The sequence below is a fragment of the Achroia grisella genome, unplaced genomic scaffold (genome assembly GCF_030625045.1).
Source record: "Achroia grisella isolate CSIRO2021 unplaced genomic scaffold, CSIRO_AGI_Agris_v1 utg1090, whole genome shotgun sequence".
Taxonomy (NCBI): domain Eukaryota; kingdom Metazoa; phylum Arthropoda; class Insecta; order Lepidoptera; family Pyralidae; genus Achroia; species Achroia grisella.
This window is the reverse complement of record NW_026712574.1, coordinates 224,145-244,728: the sequence shown is the minus strand read 5'-3', so window position 1 is coordinate 244,728 and position 20,584 is coordinate 224,145. Positions and strand designations below refer to the sequence as shown.

Below are 20,584 nucleotides of genomic sequence, written 5' to 3'. Positions count from 1 at the left end.
TCATATTTCTACCCAATTTACATATCCTGATATGTTATTCTGATGTATAAGCTATATAACTGCAAAGTTTCATCAAAATTCGGTAATCCGTTTCAGTAGCTTTTGCGAGAATGAGTAACAAACATCCATCCATACTCACAAACGTTCACTTTTATAATATTGTAGTAAAATACGTACTAATAAAAAAAAATATTTTTGGTCTCTTGATTTCTTTTTGGGATTTTTGTACACAAAATGTGACGTTGATAATTTCACCGTACCTACTTTTTTATTAAGGGTTTTAGGCTATTGTCAGGTATTAAGTAAGAACTGTAACACTGCGACCTGCATAGATCTATTGTGCTCGCCCTTATTCAAAGTTCGCGTCCTAGACCCGTAAGAAACAAGAATTAAAGGATATTCTTAGGAGCGCTGGTTTTTATTTCTTCAGGATATAGTGTATACTTTCCGAAGGAGATATATCGTTTATATATTTGCAAATTTTTTTAATGCTACATCCTAAAAAATAAAATGTTAGGGTTGGATAATCTTTACCACTTAGGGGTGAAAAATAGATAGTAGTCTCAGAACTACTGAATATGCATATAAAATTTCATAAAAATCGGTCAAGCCGTTTCGGAAGCGTATGCTAACTTACACTGTCACGAGAATTTTATATATAATATTTTAATGAATGTGAACACGTCATTTACGCACTATGTCTACCCGTGTGTGTTGTTTTATTTCTCGCTGTCTGCCCATGCGTTCTAATGATGGCTGAGTCACGTGGTTCTACTCTGGTAGGTATTAGTATTAGTAATGGCAACCAATTATGAACTTTAGTCGTAACCACATTAGGTTTCCTATGAAGTTTGATGTGGAATATAAAAATGGATATTAAAAATTTGAATGAATCCCTAACGGATTTTAAAACATGTCACGATATAGGTAAGGTTGGTGGTATATAGACAAAATTATTATAAAATGAAACTGACGTTAAACAGTTGTATACCGTAGTGCTGTTCTTTTGGAAAAAAGGCTATATATATTTTGTCTGTTTGCTCTTGCTAATCTCTGAAACTGGACCGATATTGACGGAACTTTCACTACCAGATAAAACTCCTAAACTTACTCTCTATAAATCCATGCTATAAGGAGTAACTTAGGCTACTTTTAGTTTAGCAGTTTACGGGGAAAATATACACAAATTTGACGTTCATAAGCTGCTAAAATGTCCTCCTACATGAATAAATTATTTTATATGTACACAAACTTCACGATCATTAGGGGATAAAATGTCCTACATCTTACATGAATAAATGATTTTTTGGTTTTGATTTTTTCTATTTGGATATTCAAATTTAACGAGAACAATTTTATGCTTATGACTTCTCAGTTGCAACAGCATACCCCACTTGTCAATGTTGGCTAATGCACATCAAATATTTAATTTACGCAAGTCAACGGATTTATTAGATTATAATTTTCAAGCATACAGATAGCGTTATCTGGGTTAAGATACTACACGTTATCTCTTTCTTAATCGTTTGTTTGTTAACTTTGTTTATATTGCATCTTTGTCACTCTCGGTAGCTGGATTATGTTAATTAAAAAAATATTTATATATAAAAATTACGTGTCACGTTGTTTGTCCGCGATGGAGTCCTAAACTACTGAACTAATTGCAAATTTGATTTGCACATTGTGTGCATTTTGATTCAACTTGAAAGATTAGATAGCTTACATCTCAACTTATAGTCGCTGTATTATTTTATTCAAGAACCTTAGCCACAGCAGCGCGTGGCTTGGTCTTCTAGTATATATACATATATATGTATATAAACCTTCTATAAACATAACGTGGCAATCAGTAATTAAGTCAACACTATATACCTGAACTTCTTACAAGGATATTAATTGCAACTTCATAGTGTATGTCTTCTTGTTCGCTCAAATAAATAAAAAGTTTGTTTTAAACAGCATTAACTAAATAATGCAGGACTTATGGGTGCTAAAGAACTTACAGAAATACTTATTTGATTTGTAAAATATACAAACCAATACAATAATGAATACAAATTTTGGTATCGTCTCTGAATAGAACAATCTGACATGTTAAAACATTTCTATGTTTACAATACGCACTGCAATATTCGATAGTCTATATTCACGAAATCATATAATATATATATTCTTTATTGCACTGATAATACGGGAATAAAATGATTTGGTGATAATGTGAGCAAAGGCGAACTTATCCCTAAAAGATCTCTTTCAGTCGACCCAAAACATGTTCAAAACTCACGTTTTAGCTGCTTCTTCTTAGCTGAATCTGCATTCCGAATGAATTTACATTCAGGGCCAGTAAAATAAAAAAAAGCTATTGAAAATGACTTTCAATGGAATTTATTTCGATAAGGGTAATTTACATTCTATTTAATTACAATTCCTGGTTTGGGAGGCAGACTGAGGTAACTTGAGAATTTATGGTTAAACAAAGATAGTATTATTAGTATTATTAATTGAAAGTGAACTGCACTATTGGTTAACTTTCGCTTAATACGTAAACGACAAACAAAATACAATTATAATAAAGTTTCCTCGTACCGCTGTTTCTAATCTTGTTCAAGTTTGCGATTCGTTAACAGTGTAGAAAGTGCCGTCGCTCGGTTATTTAACCTCGCCGCTCTTGACGTTATTGTATGGTAATTGTAATTAAGCTATTTTTTTGCAAAGCGTTCGCCGTAACTGCTGTGACTCATATAATCTTGACATTGTATCAATCGATGATCAATCATTGAAACGGTTTTTATATCACCAGGTCATTGTTTCACTTTTTAGCATCCTTCGTATTAAGATCAATAGTATTTATACGTATTTTTTCAATTAAACAATGGCAAGGAAATGTTGAAGGGATCGATTGAAGATAATATTAAAAGATATTTAAATTTTAACAGAACGCCGAGATGAAAGCGACGAATCGTTGTATGAATCTGCTGATTGTCATAGTGATGCAATCTCAGCCAGTGACGATGCACTGCCCAGGCTCAGTAAAACTCCAACAATGAGCAAAGAATCACTAAAGTTAGCAGTAACTGATGAGGAAGTGGATCTGGTCAAAAACAAAAAAGGACATCGCAAAACAATGTCCTTATCTAATCCATTGGAAATAGTAAAAAGTCTTGGCGATGAATGGCTTGACGCTACAAAAAAAGAGTTAGATAAACATTCAGAGAAGAAAAAATCAAGAGAGAGCCTTTTCAGTGAAGAGGATAGGGAATCTATTCACGGTTCCACTATAAAATTGGATCAGACTAGAAAAAACAGTAAAAAAGAAGACAAAAGTCAGTCCAGTAGCAGGAAAAGTAGTACAACTGAAGCTCCAAAGACGAGGAAATCGAGTAAAGGATCGTCTGTCAGTGCTCTCAATTTTCTTAGAAGGAAAAAAACTCCTACATCTCTCAAACCAGTGGAATCGGTTGCAGAAGTAAATGATAATATCATCAGTACAGAAGAGATTTTGAATTATACTAGATTGTTTTTAGAGGAAGAAAAACATCATGCAGCCATTTCCCAAAGTAAACCTGTAGTAGATACAGATTCAGATGAGGAACCACCTACCCCCAAATTGATTGGTGAACACAGGAGACGATTAAGTAGACAGACATCTAGAGGAAAGAGTAAAGTTAGAGGAAAGAGTCAGAATCTAAAAATTAACACGTTAAGGAAATCGCATAGCGGAACATTAAAGAAAGGAAAGAAGAAGAACCCAAAAACTCCTGTAGCTGGTAGAAGCAGACAAGCTAGTATAGTGGAACAGACTCCTCTTATCAAGAAGAAAAACTCTGACTCGCATAAGCATAATTCTTGGCTGTTCAGTGGATCAAAAGGTGAGTTAAGAATTGATATATTTATATTTAAAGTGTTTAAGAGTTGTACTGTGATTTATTAATAATTCCTGCACATGATGTGCAGGAATGATTAATAAATCACAGTACAATATATCAATCTTAAAATTGATTCCATAAAATTTTACATTCATGTACAAATATATAAAAATGAAGTGGTTTATTTATTTTATAAGTAAAAGATAATATTTTACAATTTCTTTGATCCTTAATAATATCTGGAACGTAAACAATGCTTTTATTAAAACATAATTTAATTTAATTTATATGAACTGCATGTTCTTATGATAGGTACATATGTAATTTTCTCATAATGTTTATCTTATGTTTTATTACTACTGAGACAACTATTTTTAGCTTGAGGCTTGGCCAGTAAATATTCATTACTTTGACCTTACTATGTTCTCTATAAATGATCAGTCTGTCGTGTTCGGGTCACGACTGCCTTTGTATTACAAAGTGTTTGCAACTATTAGCGTCTATTATATTCTTTAACCAAAGTATCTTCATATCTTTAAACTTATATATTGTACTTAATTATACTATTTGCTTATCACGTTAAACTGAAGTTAATATCTGTGGTGAAGCGAAATTCTAATTATTTATAAATCTACTTCGATTGATATGATTTTATTCAGTAGTATTACATTCGTAACGTGAATTTGGGAATAAGCGTTCATGTCGAGACTGAAATTAGTCTTGCTAACGAGAAAATGAATTTAGAGAAGATTCTAAAATTTTCAATTTAATAAGTCTTTATTGCAACAAATATTTAATACAGGAGTTATAAATATGAATATTTAAAAATGTCTAGTCTCTACAGATTCTATAAGTTATATATCTGTAATCGAATGTTTTAGTTCACTTGTCCTATTTTTCATATTTTTTGTTCCAACTAGTAGTCCGGTTAGTTTTTTTGGTGTCTCGTCGAAACCAGTGTGACTGTTCCGCTTGAACTGATTTTTGCTGTCATGTCTCCAAAGTCTCTAAATTGACTTATTCTGATGTTACGGTCTGTCAACTGGTAGACGATGACTCAGATTTTTTTTTGGAAGAATTTAACGCTCAATTGTCTTTCAAATATTAACATAATCATCAAAGTTTACAAAGTCTGATTTTGATCGATCGATTTTTAAAATATTTGATTGAAATGAGGCAGGAATAAAATATTGTTTTCGTTTATATAATACTTTAGTTTTCTAACTGTATGCATAGATATGTAATTCTAATGCATATTTATGGTTCAGAGACTACATATCAAAGGAAACTGTTGATGTATTTCACCAGTAAATTTCACTATATTTATTTTTAAATGTATTCTGATTGTGGCTTTTATATTCATTGTAAAACCTAGTTCGTATTTTATGGCTATTTAATAAATGGCATTCAGAGTTTTTTAGAAGGTATTCGAATTTTTAATCCAATTGAAAGCGTTACATTTAATAATAAATTGTATAAAGTTACTTTGTTTAAGTAGTCATATAATCATTGAAAAGGAATTGATAATGAAGTTTGTTTCTGGGAAAGCAAAAGTTTTTCCACAACAGTAATATGTATGTCTAATAGCAACTCAGTTCTTTATGGAGGCGATTGCCTTGACTTGATACTGTCAGGCAGTAGCTGCTAAAGGACTTTTGTTCTGACTTAAGTTTTATAGAAATATTCCATTCACTTTATATAGGGAAACAAAATATTGTGATAATGAAGTAAATACAACAAAAGAAGCAAAAGTGTTGATAGACAACAATTGACATATGAAGTAGGATACAATGATATAGAATTTTTTAAAAGAATTCGTTTATTGTATTTGGTTGAAGTAGATTTTGTATTCAGTTGTCAGCGTGGTTATTATTGTCTTATCTAATTACATTATAATATAACATAATAATGGGATTGCTAATTGTTGAAATGAACCCACTGCCAGCAATGTACCAAGTCAGGTTGAACTCAACGCAGTTTCCATTGGAAAACATCGTGGTTTTTTAATGAATTTGCTACGATGCGGTAAGTGGTCTGACCTTATCCTCATCTTTTCGGATGATAGGATAAGCATGAGGTTAGATCTGTGGTGAAGTAGAGGATTTCTACTGGTGCCTCGCCAGCGTATATCATTAGTTCAGGCTAGTCGACTATTTCACTATCTTTCATTAAAACAAAAGACGTTTTTTCATGTATGTAGATAGATAGATAATAGTTTTTATTTGTATCTTAGTACACACATATAGGCTTAATTATAACATCACATGACAAGTATAATATAACAATTCAATAAGGGTAAAACTGCATGTGTGTGGTACAGCAATACAAAATTAGTACATACCTCAGTGTGGAGAATCACTCAAGGAGCAAAACACTGATTTTCAGCTATGTTCTCGAGGGTGAATAATATATATTTTTTTTACAAACTAAAATGAACTGAACGTAATAATGTAAAATAAATAAATAATAAAGGAACTTGAAAAGTAGGAATTACAGTTGAGAGTACCAGAACTTTATGAATACCGAGATACTATAATTTAATAGACGACGGTTACTACTTAAAATCAGGTGGTTCCGTCAGTTTGTTCGCAATTCCAATGTATATAAAAAGGGACGTATATATGAACACTGCCTAAGTAATAGCAAGCTAATTGATATGCACGCGTGCATCTCATCACCGGAAGTATATAAACAGTTCGCGTATCCTTCTGTCCATTGAGTCACATTGCCAAATTGGACTGTATTGTCTTGGTTCAGTTCCATTGCTGATTTTGAATGTGGAGGTCAACTTGACATGGTACATTGCTAGCAATGGGGTCATTAGTCCACATTACTAACAATCCCCTTAAACAGGTGTCGTTAGTCCTATACAACTATAATCCGTTAGTCCATCGTGAGAAATTACTCAGGATTATTTTCTTCATTTTTTTTATTAAGGATAGGTACATATATTTTAAGTTACTCGCCAAACTGCAGAACAGTTGTTGTACCTACCTACATCTACACATAAATACACATCTATACATACACATACTTACTGATAATTTACTTAATATTTATTGTTTAATATATCAGCTTCATAGTGCTTATTTAATTTTGATTTGAGTACTGATCTCTCTAATTAGAATTTTGTTCTATCACATCTAAATTGTTTTATACTTTTGTAACCAAATACCCCGTTAGTGTTTCCACTTTTTTTTGTTAGTTCAAATTACTAGCATTGGGGTCATTAATGCCTATTACTAATAACCCCCCTTTCTCTCTCACTACTATATTAAAACGAGTGAAACCTAACGTTTAAAATTACTGGCAACTTTATAAACATTCCGAATTTAAATACACAAGCGTTTTGTATGCAAAGGATGCCAAATCTATATGTAAGAGGTCGGCGACCTATTGAGATGATGACGTCATAATATCCCAATGTAGGCCCAGTCTGTTGATGAGAATTAGGGCGAAAGCATACATGGACTGTTGCAATTGGTGTTTATTTAAAAAAAACAAAAAAATATTCTGAATCTTAGTACTGAATGTAGTCTTATGTAATGCAAAAAATATAGTTTTATCTTATTGCGGGGCAAAGGTCTACTAACATTCTTTGCATTTTTGAGGACATCCATAAATCATGTAACAGGGGAAGGACAAAGTGTGACATTGTACAAGGATGAGTTTAAAGTTCGTGTAAAAAATCATGATATCTAGTAGGACCCATTCACTAGATTTTTTTAACGCTAATGGAATGGTGGACCTTCCTCCGGTAACGGTTTACGATGGCGAAGCACCAGTGCACGATAAGATGAGCATAAAGTCATGTCAGTTGGCCCACTGTGGAAAATTCACCAAGATTATATCACAATGGGTTACAGGCTTACAGGTGTTACCGCAAATATATACTATTATTATATATATATTATATATATACGTATAATTAGTCCAACTACTAACAATCCCCTACCCTCCGAATCTTAGATTTTGAGACATCACATTTCAATTATAGTATTGGAACCGAATTTTTTTTATTAAAATGTGACGAGGTGGGCAAGGGTAATCCTGTCACATCTGGTCACAATACTGAAATTGCTATAATATTTTTTTTGCCATTTTCTTCCATCAAACACCTTCATGAAAGAGGAGTACTGGCCGAAGGGTGTGTTGTATCGGCGCTATCGAGGCAGATTGCTGTCGTCAGTGCCGTGATCACACAGAAAATATATTTTTACATCTATTATTAAATTCGATATCATTCATATGTATATCAGTCTATAGACTTCCCATTCATTTTATATATAAAATGAATGGCATAAAATAAATTAAAAAAACCTTATTGTGGGCTTAGTAAATCACTAGGCTGTGACGGTATCAACACTACTTAACCATTATATACTATAACATCACAGAATGCTCAATAGTAATGGCGATGTAAATTAATTATTATTAACATAATTAAATAATGGATGTATTGTATTTAGACAACATGAATGATTCAACTAGTTACCAAGACGTCAAACTAACCAATGCAAGTCAATTGAAGCAAATTTAAACGACGTGCCTGAGTATTGCAAAATTAAATCGCTTTATATTGTGAATGTAAGGCCGAAAAAGAGATGGATGGACTGTGTCAAAGATGATATGGTAAGAAAAGGAGTAAATAACGAGATGACTGGGAACAGGGATGAATGCAAGAGAAAACATATTACGCTGCAAATTTAATCACTTTATATAGTGAATGTAAGGCCGAAAAATGATGGATGGACCGTGTGAAAGATGATATGGTAAGAATGGGAGTAAATAACGAGATGACTGCGAACTGCGATGAATGAAAGAGAACATATTACGCTGCAAATAAATAGGATAAGGCAGAACCCATTTGATACGTCAATATGTTACCGCGTAACTTTTCTTTTCTCAAATTCAATCATAATTTAGAGCCAAGTTCTTGTCGGTGGAGCTCTTGCTGCTATTCACGATCTTCCATCTTACTCTTTAAATGTTGATACCACACTACCCCAATATTGTCTTTAATTTGCTTGATGTAGCTGTGCCTTGGTTTTCCCCTCACACTTTTTTCTTCTATTTACCCTCAATAATAATTTTTAAGTATTGTGTTATTACATGTTGTTAAAACAAATATTATTAAGCAAAATAATTAAATTATTTATTAAAACATAATGACAAGACAATTTATCAACTAAAATTGTTTCGATTCTTACCTGGCCCAATAACGTTGGCTTTACCTAAGTTATAAACTATATTTGGGGAATTTGTTTGTTTCATTATTATGTTTTTGTATATAGTATTATCAATATTATATAGTGTATTTTTTGCATGTACATATATACGTTGTACATGTATGATATATTTGCTATATACCGTGGCTTCGCGCCATACTTTATCAAGTTCTAATCTGTATTTCTTCCTTTGATGTTACAAGAGGTGCTAGAAGTAAGTGCATTAGTGCTATATACTTGACAATGCGAGCAATTCATATTTGTTTCTCGCAGACAATCAATCGCTGTACCGGTTCGTTATTAGCGATGATCTCATGTTGAATGTAGCATTGTGCACATACCGACTGTGTGTCATATATTATATACAGGCGTTTTGTTATTTAATTAAATATAATTAATTGCATTTACTTGACCCTTGTCAGGGATACGGTAATGTTTTGTTTTGCTTTTCTCTAATATAAAAAGAGAGACAATTGTTTCACTTTGACAGTAGACGGGTTTTCGTCTTCTTAATTCAGACAATCAGACAGGCTTTAGGCAATGTTATGAGTAGAATCAGCAGAAATCTACATCTTAAATAAATCTAGGTAATATTTTATTGGATTGGTATTATTTCAAAATACCTGAGTTGGTAGACTGTAAGAAGTCTTCTGCGTCCTCAGACTCATTTTATTTCAGAGAGAGTGCAGATTAGGCAGTAAAATTATAGGATATGAGGCATGATATCTGATTCCTCTAGAATGACAACACATGAGTAGTATCACGGGTGTCAAACGGATATCCGTAGTGCTATTCATGTACGGTAAGTGTTTCGACAGGTGGGACATCAGCTTCATTCCAATTACCTAAAAAATTAATATAGTTAAGTAATGATTGGATTTTTTTTTACTTGACGATAATCCTTCATGGAGATCCGCCCGCCCCGGGGGAGGCAAGCAGGTACTGTGTCCAAGAGACTCCTACTCACTAAAACTCCTTAGAGTCTCTTGGATGTCCCTCACCCAACGCCATTTGCCGGACTTGCACGCATGATCGATGTCGTCAGTCCACCGCGACTAAGTAATGATAGGCTTTAGTATATTGACTTTATATTGACGCAGGGCAGTTTTTAGGACCAACTAATATTGTTAGTGAATTAACAATTTATACTGTTTGGTTTACAGGAGAGGCAAGAAGGGAGGGTTCCACGGAAGAACAAACCGCACCAGATGCTGACGTGGACACCAGCGATCCAAACACTAAGGAAGCACCTGATAAAGACAATAAGTAAGTAGAAAAAAATATAACATAATACATATCCTATGACACAGCACCGCCTAGTCCCAATATAAGGAGACAGCTTGTGTTCTAGGTACTAGACAACTGATATAATACATAGATACATAGTTTTTTTTTTGTAAATGTACATGACATAATGTATGTATGTATTTACAAAAAAAAGTTACATAGAATACACTCAGACCGTTACAAATAATCGTACTTATGAATACAAATGTTTGTACCATGCAATGAATCGAATGCGCGGCAGTAAAGCTGCGAAACCGCTAGATCACCCACTAGACCTTATATTTAAATATAACTTTTATTTCCGTAAACTTAGCATAGTTACCTTTTATGTATGATCTCCACTCCACATTGGGCCATGCCTGTATCGTGGAAGTCAAAGCAAGTTTAACAGTCAAAGGATATAATGCGATCAGACAAGATTGCAACAATTTTGCTTTTAAATATTGGTAGTATATTGTATGTATAATTGGTATGTATTTATATATATATATATATTAAAATTAATAATAAATAAAGATCTATTTCGATTAGTCCAGGCGGAGGTAGTAAACTCTCTTCAAAATATTTTTTATTAAATTCAACAGTTGGCGTGCAGCGGCATCTAGCGGTCGTGGCGTGAACCGCGCAGAGAGTTGCCGCGAACGGGACGCGCCGCGGCGCGGGAAGCATCGCAACGCTTCCGACCCCAATCGTCTCACAGCGCACAACAACCAGTAAGTTCTGCTTTTACTTGCTTTTTAATTTTTAATCTATGGAAATATGGCGGGAAAACGCTGGAGTTATATTCGTCTGAGTTTACTGTGTACGCCGAAATGACTTAAGAATATTTGTTTGGCTCTGCTTTATTTGGTCTTAAATTATGATATATTTTTATTCCGAATTTAAGGTTTTGTTTTATACGTAACTTAGGACATAGGACAACGATGTTAATAAGTATATATAGTTCTAGTTTTTAACAAATGACGCTATGAATAAAACTATAAAGCTTAGTAGATATTTATTGACAGATAGAAGTCAATAGGGCGTTTGCTATATCGGTTAGTATAGCGGTAGAGCGTTTTCTGTGTCCGGTTGTTGTTTAAAATTATCTACAGTTTCAAAGAAATAGTACTTTTAGTATTTCAGTCCAGGTTGGTTTGAAAGCACAGTTTTAGTGTCGTAGTAATCGATAGATGGCGCTGAACAACTGAATAGTACAGTGACCTCTATATCCTGATAGTGCAGTTTGGTGATATTTTTTTATTAATAAAAATGAAATAGTACATTGCCTGCACTAACAATATATACCAAGGCACCAGTGGAGGATAATAGGATGAAAATAAAACCTCAACTCATCTGAATTTAGTCCATTATGACTTTATTTATTTATTTATTGACATCAATACTAAGCGAGCCTTACAGCTTCCCAATATGCTCACTTACACAAATATATATATAACTAGCTGTCCCGGCAAAAGTTGTTTGGGGCCTGCCCTACAACATCTACAGGGCCCGTCGCCGTCGGAAATTAAAAAAAATCTCACACACCGCCCCGCCCTGACGGTGTGACGGTCTTTCGAAGATTTTCCACACGTTAAAAAAAAAAAAAAAGGGGTAGTCCACCCCTAACAGACTTTTTCGAATAGAAGGGAGAAGAAGAAGAAGGGAGTAATTAAAGAATAAGAGCTGAGTTTCATGTCAGTTCTTAGCTCGAAAGTACTCCGAACTAACACTAGATTTGAAATATCATAAGAGTCTGCAATAGACATGAATAGAGATATTTTATTTTGACTTGATTGATAAATGATGGCTTCTAGAAGGAAGCACGTGGAAGTCAACCTGGCAAACCGTTCCCGTATCCGTCAGGTGGGAGTTGGCCTTCAGCTCCATAAGTCCTTCCGCGGGTTGTGCCATCTGCACTCGCTCCCTACCGTCCGGTTAAGCTGTAAAGTCCAGCTTTAAACCAAAACCAGCTTCCAAATCTTCCCTATTGCATAAAGGTTCAATATTTAGTATAGTCAGCGAGATAGGTACTTTTTGTCTCGCTCAATATATCTTGGGTGCGGAAGAAATTGTAGATACAGCTTGTTTATGTAGTAAACGTCCATCAAGACCTCAAGATTCCTATACGAAAATAGTAGCTTAGATTAAAGCATTAATACCACAGTTTTCCTTTTATTTTGGAACTATCGCCAAACTCAATTCAGCGCTTGGCACCAGGCAGACATAGAAACGTCTCATATCAACCCGCTAACATCCGAAATTGGACGCTATTCCCGTTTACGCCAAGAACCATTTTTGTTTGGCGTTGATTTATCGACTGCAATCTATAGAATTTTACCCCACCATTCGAATTCGAGCTTTATTGGTTATATACAGAATGTATATTTGTATTTTCACACATAAACAATGAAATTCCGTTTAAATTTAGAACGTGTCACTTAGGTCTCAAAGTTCAATATCCTGTACTATTATTACACCATTTTAGGTTGAGCTATGTTAGCAACGTAATCTATGCTACGTTTAGATCTTTTTACAGTAGCGTTTTCTAAGAATTGCCAGTGTAAGTTGATCCGTTGTTTATATGTAACGGTATGTGTAGTAAGGGTCAACTGTTGTGGCTACTGTCCCTTACAGTTTGTAGATGGGATTCAGTTTTCAGTTTCAATCGCGACGTGATCGCAAACGCATTGCGGTTGAATTGGTTTTTTTTGTGAACATTATAATTGTGATATCTATAATTTGGTACACACATACGTAAACGAATTTATTATTGGACTTTAGTATTAAATTAGTTATGTTTTTAATTTAATTAGTATTTAAGTGCCAAATAGTAACCAATTTCCTAGACAGCATCTATTAGATTATTTATTTTTGTATTCTTTTTTCAATTCGAACCAGTATTTCCTGAGATTAGCGCATTCAAACAAACAAACTGAGCTATAATATTAGAATAGATGTGAAGTAAAAATTTTATACCCCCGAAAATTGCGCGTACTGAAGAGTATGAAGTTTTGCATATTTATAGTTTATATAGTGAAGGAGCACTCCTTCACTATATGAACTGTAAATATACTAATATATTTTTTAAATTATGCATAAAAATAATTAAAAAGCATTACGCTTACTACCATATTTGACATACACACGCATATATACTCTTTTGTTTATTGTTATAGTCTCTGGTTAAATTGAGATTAATATTGTTGTTATTTGTCTGTACGTCATACTGAATGTTAAATTAAATATGGTCAAAATTCGGTCACTATCCGACCACTAGTATTTTATTAATATTATTATTATAATCGCGAAAGTTTGTGAGTATGGATGTTTGTTACTCTTTCACGCAAAAACTACTGAACGGATTTTGATGAAACTTTACAGTAATAGATTATGCATCTGCTTATGAAATTTAATGCGATGAAATCGCGGGCACAGAATGTACCCGTGTCAGATTAGGTTTGGTTGCAGTCTTTATTGTTAATGAAAAAAGACGTGCAATAGCGCATTGTTATAAAATACTAGCCGTTCCCGTGACTTCATCCGCGTGGAATTTAACTTTATTTTTCTAAAATAAAAGTAAAAAAGTCCTGTCTAAATCGGTGTATACAAACTACCCGTCAAAATCCCATCAAGTCAAAAAAAAGTCCTGTCAAAATCGGTCCAGCCATTTCAGAGTTTAGCCGCAACAAACAGACAGAGAGATAAAAGTGGTAAAAAATGTTATTTTGGTATATGTACCGTATTTATATTCATATGCATGTAGTGAAAAATGTTTATTTCAATATTACAAACAGACACTCCAATTTTATTCATACGTATAGATATGGAGTTTAATATACAACTCTTTGTTTTGTCTTATTGTTGGCATGCGCATTGTCCATTCAACGAATTTCAAAATGGCGACGCCAGTACGCTATTCCAATGTACTATATATACATATATTCTTATAGAAGTCCCCAAATATGACACTAATATTATGAAAATGATATCAAGATATATATCTTACTAATATATATTATAAACGCGAAAGTTTGTGAGTATAGATGGATGTTTGTTACTCTTAACGCAAAACTACTGAAAGGATTTTGATAAAACTTTACAGTGATATAGCTTGTACATCAGAATAACACATAAGCTATAAATTTCATGCGGGCACAGCTATTTGTTAAAGTTTTAACACGAATAATTTTATGGTAAAAGGTACTTACACTTACTTACTTAGTCGAAACGTCGAGAGGTAAGTACCTTTTTAGGTACTTACCTCTCGACGTTTCGACTAGGTTGCACGAGATATAAATATTGTATATATACCTAAATTAAATAGGTACTGTCCCGAATTTCAGTTATAACTAGCACACAAGGGCTTGAATCCCATTATCCGGAGGTTGTTGCCCCCGGAGTGGATGCTGGGGCAAAGGGGCACGCCCCGAAGTGGGGCCTCGGGGCCCCTTCATCTATATCTCCCTAGAGGAGTGCAGAAGAAGTATTTCTTATAAATAACTAGCTATTCGCCCCAGCTTCGTGTATATGTATTATATGTATAAACCTTCCTCTTGAATCACTCTATCTGTTATAAAAAACCGCTTCAAATTCCGTTGCGTAGTTTAAAAGATTTAAGCATACATAGGGACGGACAGACAACGGTATCGACTTTATTTTATACTATGTAATAAAGTAGGTACTAGCCACTTCGTAGATTTGATCACACAAGTAACGTAACTATACCACGACATCTATTATTACTTAATAAATGTACATGATACAAAAATTAAAACTCATGAATACAAAAGTTTGTATCGAACGAGAAATTGAATCCGCGACCATCGGAAGTAAAGCGGTGTGCTAAACAGCTAGACTATAAAGTCCGTCAATACCCACACCTCCAACTTTGCACAAAGTCTTTGTGCGATGATGGATGGTGACACTCAACAAGATAAGTCTGTCTTCAGTCCTGTCCAGTCTAAACGCCTGAGGGAATGGTCCAGTCGATAGTACTGATAGTTTCACAAACAATAGCGTCCAAGTTTGAAACATGTCGCCTGGGATGGGAGGCTGTGTTGCAAGTAAATGAGGTTGTAATAGACTGTTGCTTCGAATATTGTGTTCAGACACTTTGATAGGAAATCTCAGTGCTCTTGTTAGATGCTTCATGATTTTCATGTCGTATAGAGTATTAAGTATTTATTTTATTAATCGTAAAAATTTGTAACAATCATCGTTTAGGATTTTATTTTTTTTTTATACTACGACGTTGGAAAAGCCCCTCAGATGGGAAACGTTTATCGTAGTCTATGGACGGCCGAAATATCGGAAGAGTCATTTGCGCTTTGCCGACCCTTAAGAAACTTTAATATATCCTTCTTGAAAGATCCCATAGTTTGTCTGTAGAGAAAACAAGAAAAGTGGGTAGTACATTCCACAATCGCAAGTGAACGTGGGAGGAAGCTCCTCTGAAATTGCACTTTCCGATTCTTGTGATGAGTCTGCGTTCCGAATGAGTGGTAGAATTGAAAAAATGTGACTATTCAAAAGTGCTTATTTTAAGTATATTTCAAAAAGATTATATCTATTTATATTTAGATTCCAGCGTGTGGGGATAACCGCCCTGTCTATAGCGCTCAAGTCAATTGATAAAATTGTAACCAACTGTGACAACGCGGATTACAAAGTACTTTGGTGTGACGTAATTTGTCGATGGTCCCTAATGTAAGAGTACAGAACATTCAATATATACAGTGCAATACAATATATCTGTATGTCAATGACTACAGCAGCACGTGTGAGCGATGTCTGAAGCTCAGGATATTACACCTGGAATCAGTTTCAGGTCTATAAGGAGCTTCAATAAATTTCAACTCATATTAGGAGGGTTACACAAATTGTTATTATTAAAATGTGACCAACTGTGACAACGGGGATTACAAAGTACTTTAGTGTGACGTAATTTGTCTATAGCCTGTATTGTACAGAACAGTTAAATGGCCTCTACTATATATACAATACAATACTATCTTTGTAGTATGTCAATGACTACAGCAGAACGTATGCGAGACGCTCGTACCTCAGGATATTACATTTTGAGTCAGTTTTTAGGGCTATAAGGAGCGTCAATAAGTTGCGTCACATATTAGGTTCCACAAATTGTAACTATTAATATGTGACCAACTGTGACAAAGGGGATTACAAATTATTTTGATGTGATGTACAGAACAGTCAATATATACAATACAATACAATACAATACAATCTTTGTCACCAATATGTCAATAATTACAGAAGCATGTGTGCGCAATGCCCGTACTTCAGGATATTACACTTTGAATCAGTTTTCAGTATTCCACAACTACCTTAACGTGTTTGGCTGTACGCCAGTTGTAAATTCACCAGTGTGGTACAATTCAAAGGCGGGAGCGGTACTAATTTAGTATTTTTGCATAATTTTAGCTTCCGTGTTCTGATAGATTGCCTTAATTTCATTAGGTTCTATTCGATTTTCGATTCCTTAGATTCTAGGCTACTTGTTGATAGTACAAATTAGTGTAGATAGATAGATAATATTTTTTTAAATAGAATATGTTTAAACAAATAATAGAGTGATTTTCAAATATATTTTTTTGTAATCTTTATAATTAACTATCAATTTACTATATTTAATAACTTATCGAGTTGTAAGAGTAATATATATTTATAAAACAATATTTAAAAAGTAGTAGTACTATCTATATTTTTTTTTGCCGTAAAGCAATATGTAGAGCCGAAATAATTTGTTTTCTAAAACGCTACAATTTATTAACTTGCACCACTTTTATCGGGAAATAATATTGCAGCATGCAACCTATTTATTACGCATAAGACTCTGTTATACAGAGGTGGAATTTGGGTGTTTCAGTTACTTAATTTTACAGAGTTCTCGAGAAAATATTGCAACATACGTACCTACTGACTAAAAACACGAATTTAATCTTGCAGTTTCGCTAATTAATACTATTAATTATATATGGACGGCCTCTGTGGTCTAGCGGTTTAGCACTCTTTACTTCCGATGGTTGCGGGTTCGATTCCACACACGGCAAAAACATTTTTATTCAGCAGTATGATTGTTTGTCGATCTACCGTAGACAACTATTATCACTTAGGGTATAAAAAATAGATAGTAGCCGATTCTCATATCTACTGAATATGCATATGAAATTTCATAATAATCGGTCAAGCCGTTTCGGAGGAGTATGGGAACGAAAACTGTGATACGAGAATTTTATATATATATTACAAAAAATATATTAAAACCATAACAACTTACAAATTTATAGTGTTATTTAGGTAATCCATTGCCATTCTGCTAAAATTTAAAAAGTCACAAAATAAATATGTTCAGTCAGAAATCAAAGTTGAGAAAAAACCATACTCCTTTATGGTAACTAACATTCTGACACGAGTATTTTATTAAGAAGACTATCCGGCAAACGTTGTTTAGCCATATAAATTAATATCGCTATTAAAAAAATAGGGGTTAGTGATAGAAGGGTGGAAATTTCATTGGTCAAGCCGTTTCGCAGGAGTATAAACACGAAACCAGTGACACGAGAATTTTATATAAAAGTTAATATTGGTTAGACAAGGCTAATGATGGTTTATGATGTTCTGTGAAAATATTCCATCGGAAGTATCTCCAATTGTTATGATATGTTCTATTATAATTGTATGATATTTATTATAGACCTTCAGAATAGGGACATAAATTACAACCAATTACCGATCAGCCCCGGCGTGTACTAACTAGCAGTTAAACTAGCCTAACTCGCGACATCGTCTGCACGAATTCAAATTCAAATTCTGAATCATTTATTCATGTAGAACATTTTAGCCGCTTATGAACGTCAAGTTTTTACATTATAATTTTTTATCCCTACCGTAAAAATTTAATAAATTACCCTGGACAATTAACACAGCGCCATCTAGTCCCACGATAAGTAGAGCTTGTGTTATGGGTACTAAACAACTGATAATAATACATATTTTTTTTTAAAATACATACTTAATACATGTAGTGAACACCCAGACCGATACAAACAATAATACTCGTGAATCAAAATTTTCCACCGTGCGAGGAATCGAACCCGCGACACACGGAAGTAAAACGGTGTGCTAGTTGCTGGCAGCTCGTCTACATTTCTTTATATAAACTTGTATTTTTGATATCTGCTTTTTATAAACACAAATAATTTTGCTTGTCACAAATAATTTTTGTTTAATGAAATATATATTGTATAATGTATACAATTTTGTAATATCGGTCAAGTACTTTTGTGTTTATGTATTACACAGAAAATAATATTTCCTGTTGAACTAATATTATATGTTTGTATTATTTTTGTTATGGATAGAGTTTAACCTCAATTAAATAGCCTTTGCTTTTAACAGTGTTGTGATGTGTCTGTATGACATTTGGATGAATAATAGGAATTCCATCCATCTATCCATCCATACACACAAACTTTCGCGTTTAAAGTATTATTAAATATCAGTTGAGGGGCTTGATGGACTCGCGGTTTACTTCCGATGGTCGCGGGTTCGATTCCTCGCACGCCACAATCCTTTGTATTCATGAGTATGATTGTTTGTGTCGATCTGGGTGTTTTCTGTGTATAATATTTAGAAAAAAATCTATGTATTTGTATCAGTTATTTAGTACCCATAACACAAGCTTTAGCTAGCTTAACTTGGGCTTATGTGGCGCTGTGTGAATTGTCCTGAGATAATTGTTATCTATACATATAAATAAAATTGCAGTTTCTGTATTAAAGTAAAGTTCTGTAGTAAGTTTGTAATATTGAAATAACCGTTCTTTACTACATGCATATGAATATAAATACGGTACAAACACCAAAATAACATTTTTTATCATTTTTGTCGGTCTGTCTGTCTGTCTGTTTGTTCCGGTTAATCTCTGAAATCACTGGACCGATTTTGACGGAACTTTTATGTAATAAGGAGTAACTTAGGCTACGTTTATTTTAGAAAAATAAAGTTAATTTCCATGCGGACGAAGTCGCGGGAACAGCTACTTATTAATAAGATTAAGAATATATAGTCTTTTTTTTTAAATTTTTAATAAATTATATATTCTGGTACTAGGTACTATAGTATATATAACTATATAATATATATATAGACCAAATTTTCCATGATTTGTTTTATAAGTATTTAATAAGGAAGTATATAAAAATAGACATAGATATTGATACCACAAGGAAACGTTACGTTATAGTGCTTCTTTCCAATCTTGCGTTCTGGTTTGATCTTACGTTTCCTAATGAAATTACCTCTTTAAAATTAAAATTAACGTAACAATATTTACATTTCTGTTTATCGGGTCAATTATTTTAGGATACGCGTGAAAATTTAACTGTACTTTTTAAAGTGCATTAGAAATTGTGTTAGATCTGTACGTATAAATAAAATTGGAGTGTTTGTTTGTAATATTGAAATAACAGTTTGATACTACGTGCACATGAATATAAATACGGTATATACACCAAAATAACATTTTTTACTATTTTTGTCTGTCTGTCTGTCTGATTGTTCCGGCTAAACTCTGAAATGGCTGGACCGATTTTGACGGGACTTTTTTGGCAAGTAGCTGATGTAATAAGGAGTAACTTAGGCTATTTTAGAAAAAATCTTTTATTGTCGAAAAATAAAGTTAAATTCCATGCGGAAGAAGTCGAGGGAACAGTTAGTTGTAAATAAATAGTTCCGGTAAAATAAGATTTCGTCGTATCACATTTAGGTCTAGATTTTTCAAAAGAACGGGTTAATTTTTATTAGGACTAGTTGACGTTGAATTTACAAATCCTGATCAGCCGTCATATAGATTACTCTCCTAAAAGTAAATGTCTGTACAGAGTTTTTTTTTGTATCGACCGGATTCGAACTCGCGACTCTTAGGTCCAAGTCAGGGTAGTTAACCACTAGGCTACAACGCTCTCATTCGTTATCTATCAGTACATTTAACAAGTTATTCGACTAACATGTGTATATCTTTGCTAAAACGTGCACTTAATGTAGATAATACGAGATACGACCTTTCGTTGAGTGCCACGTGTTGGAGTAGGTGCTAAAATTTATTTCCAGCCATACGTTTATTATATTTATTGACGACCTCGGTGGTATAGCGGTGGTACACCGCTTTACATTCGATGGTCACGGGTTCGATTCCTC

The 20,584-nt window shown here is 33.6% G+C and overlaps 1 protein-coding gene across 1 annotated transcript in view; it reads left to right on the top strand.

Moving 5' to 3' along the window:
- The window catches only part of LOC131848790 (uncharacterized), a 91,596-nt gene that overhangs the window by 32,468 nt on the left and 38,544 nt on the right, over window positions 1-20,584 (top strand). Inside the window, exons 3-5 of the mRNA XM_059198729.1 lie at window positions 2,937-3,869; window positions 10,258-10,360; window positions 10,966-11,094. Of these exons, the coding sequence (XP_059054712.1) occupies window positions 2,937-3,869; window positions 10,258-10,360; window positions 10,966-11,094 (1,165 nt within the window). The remainder of the gene's footprint in view (window positions 1-2,936; window positions 3,870-10,257; window positions 10,361-10,965; window positions 11,095-20,584) is intronic.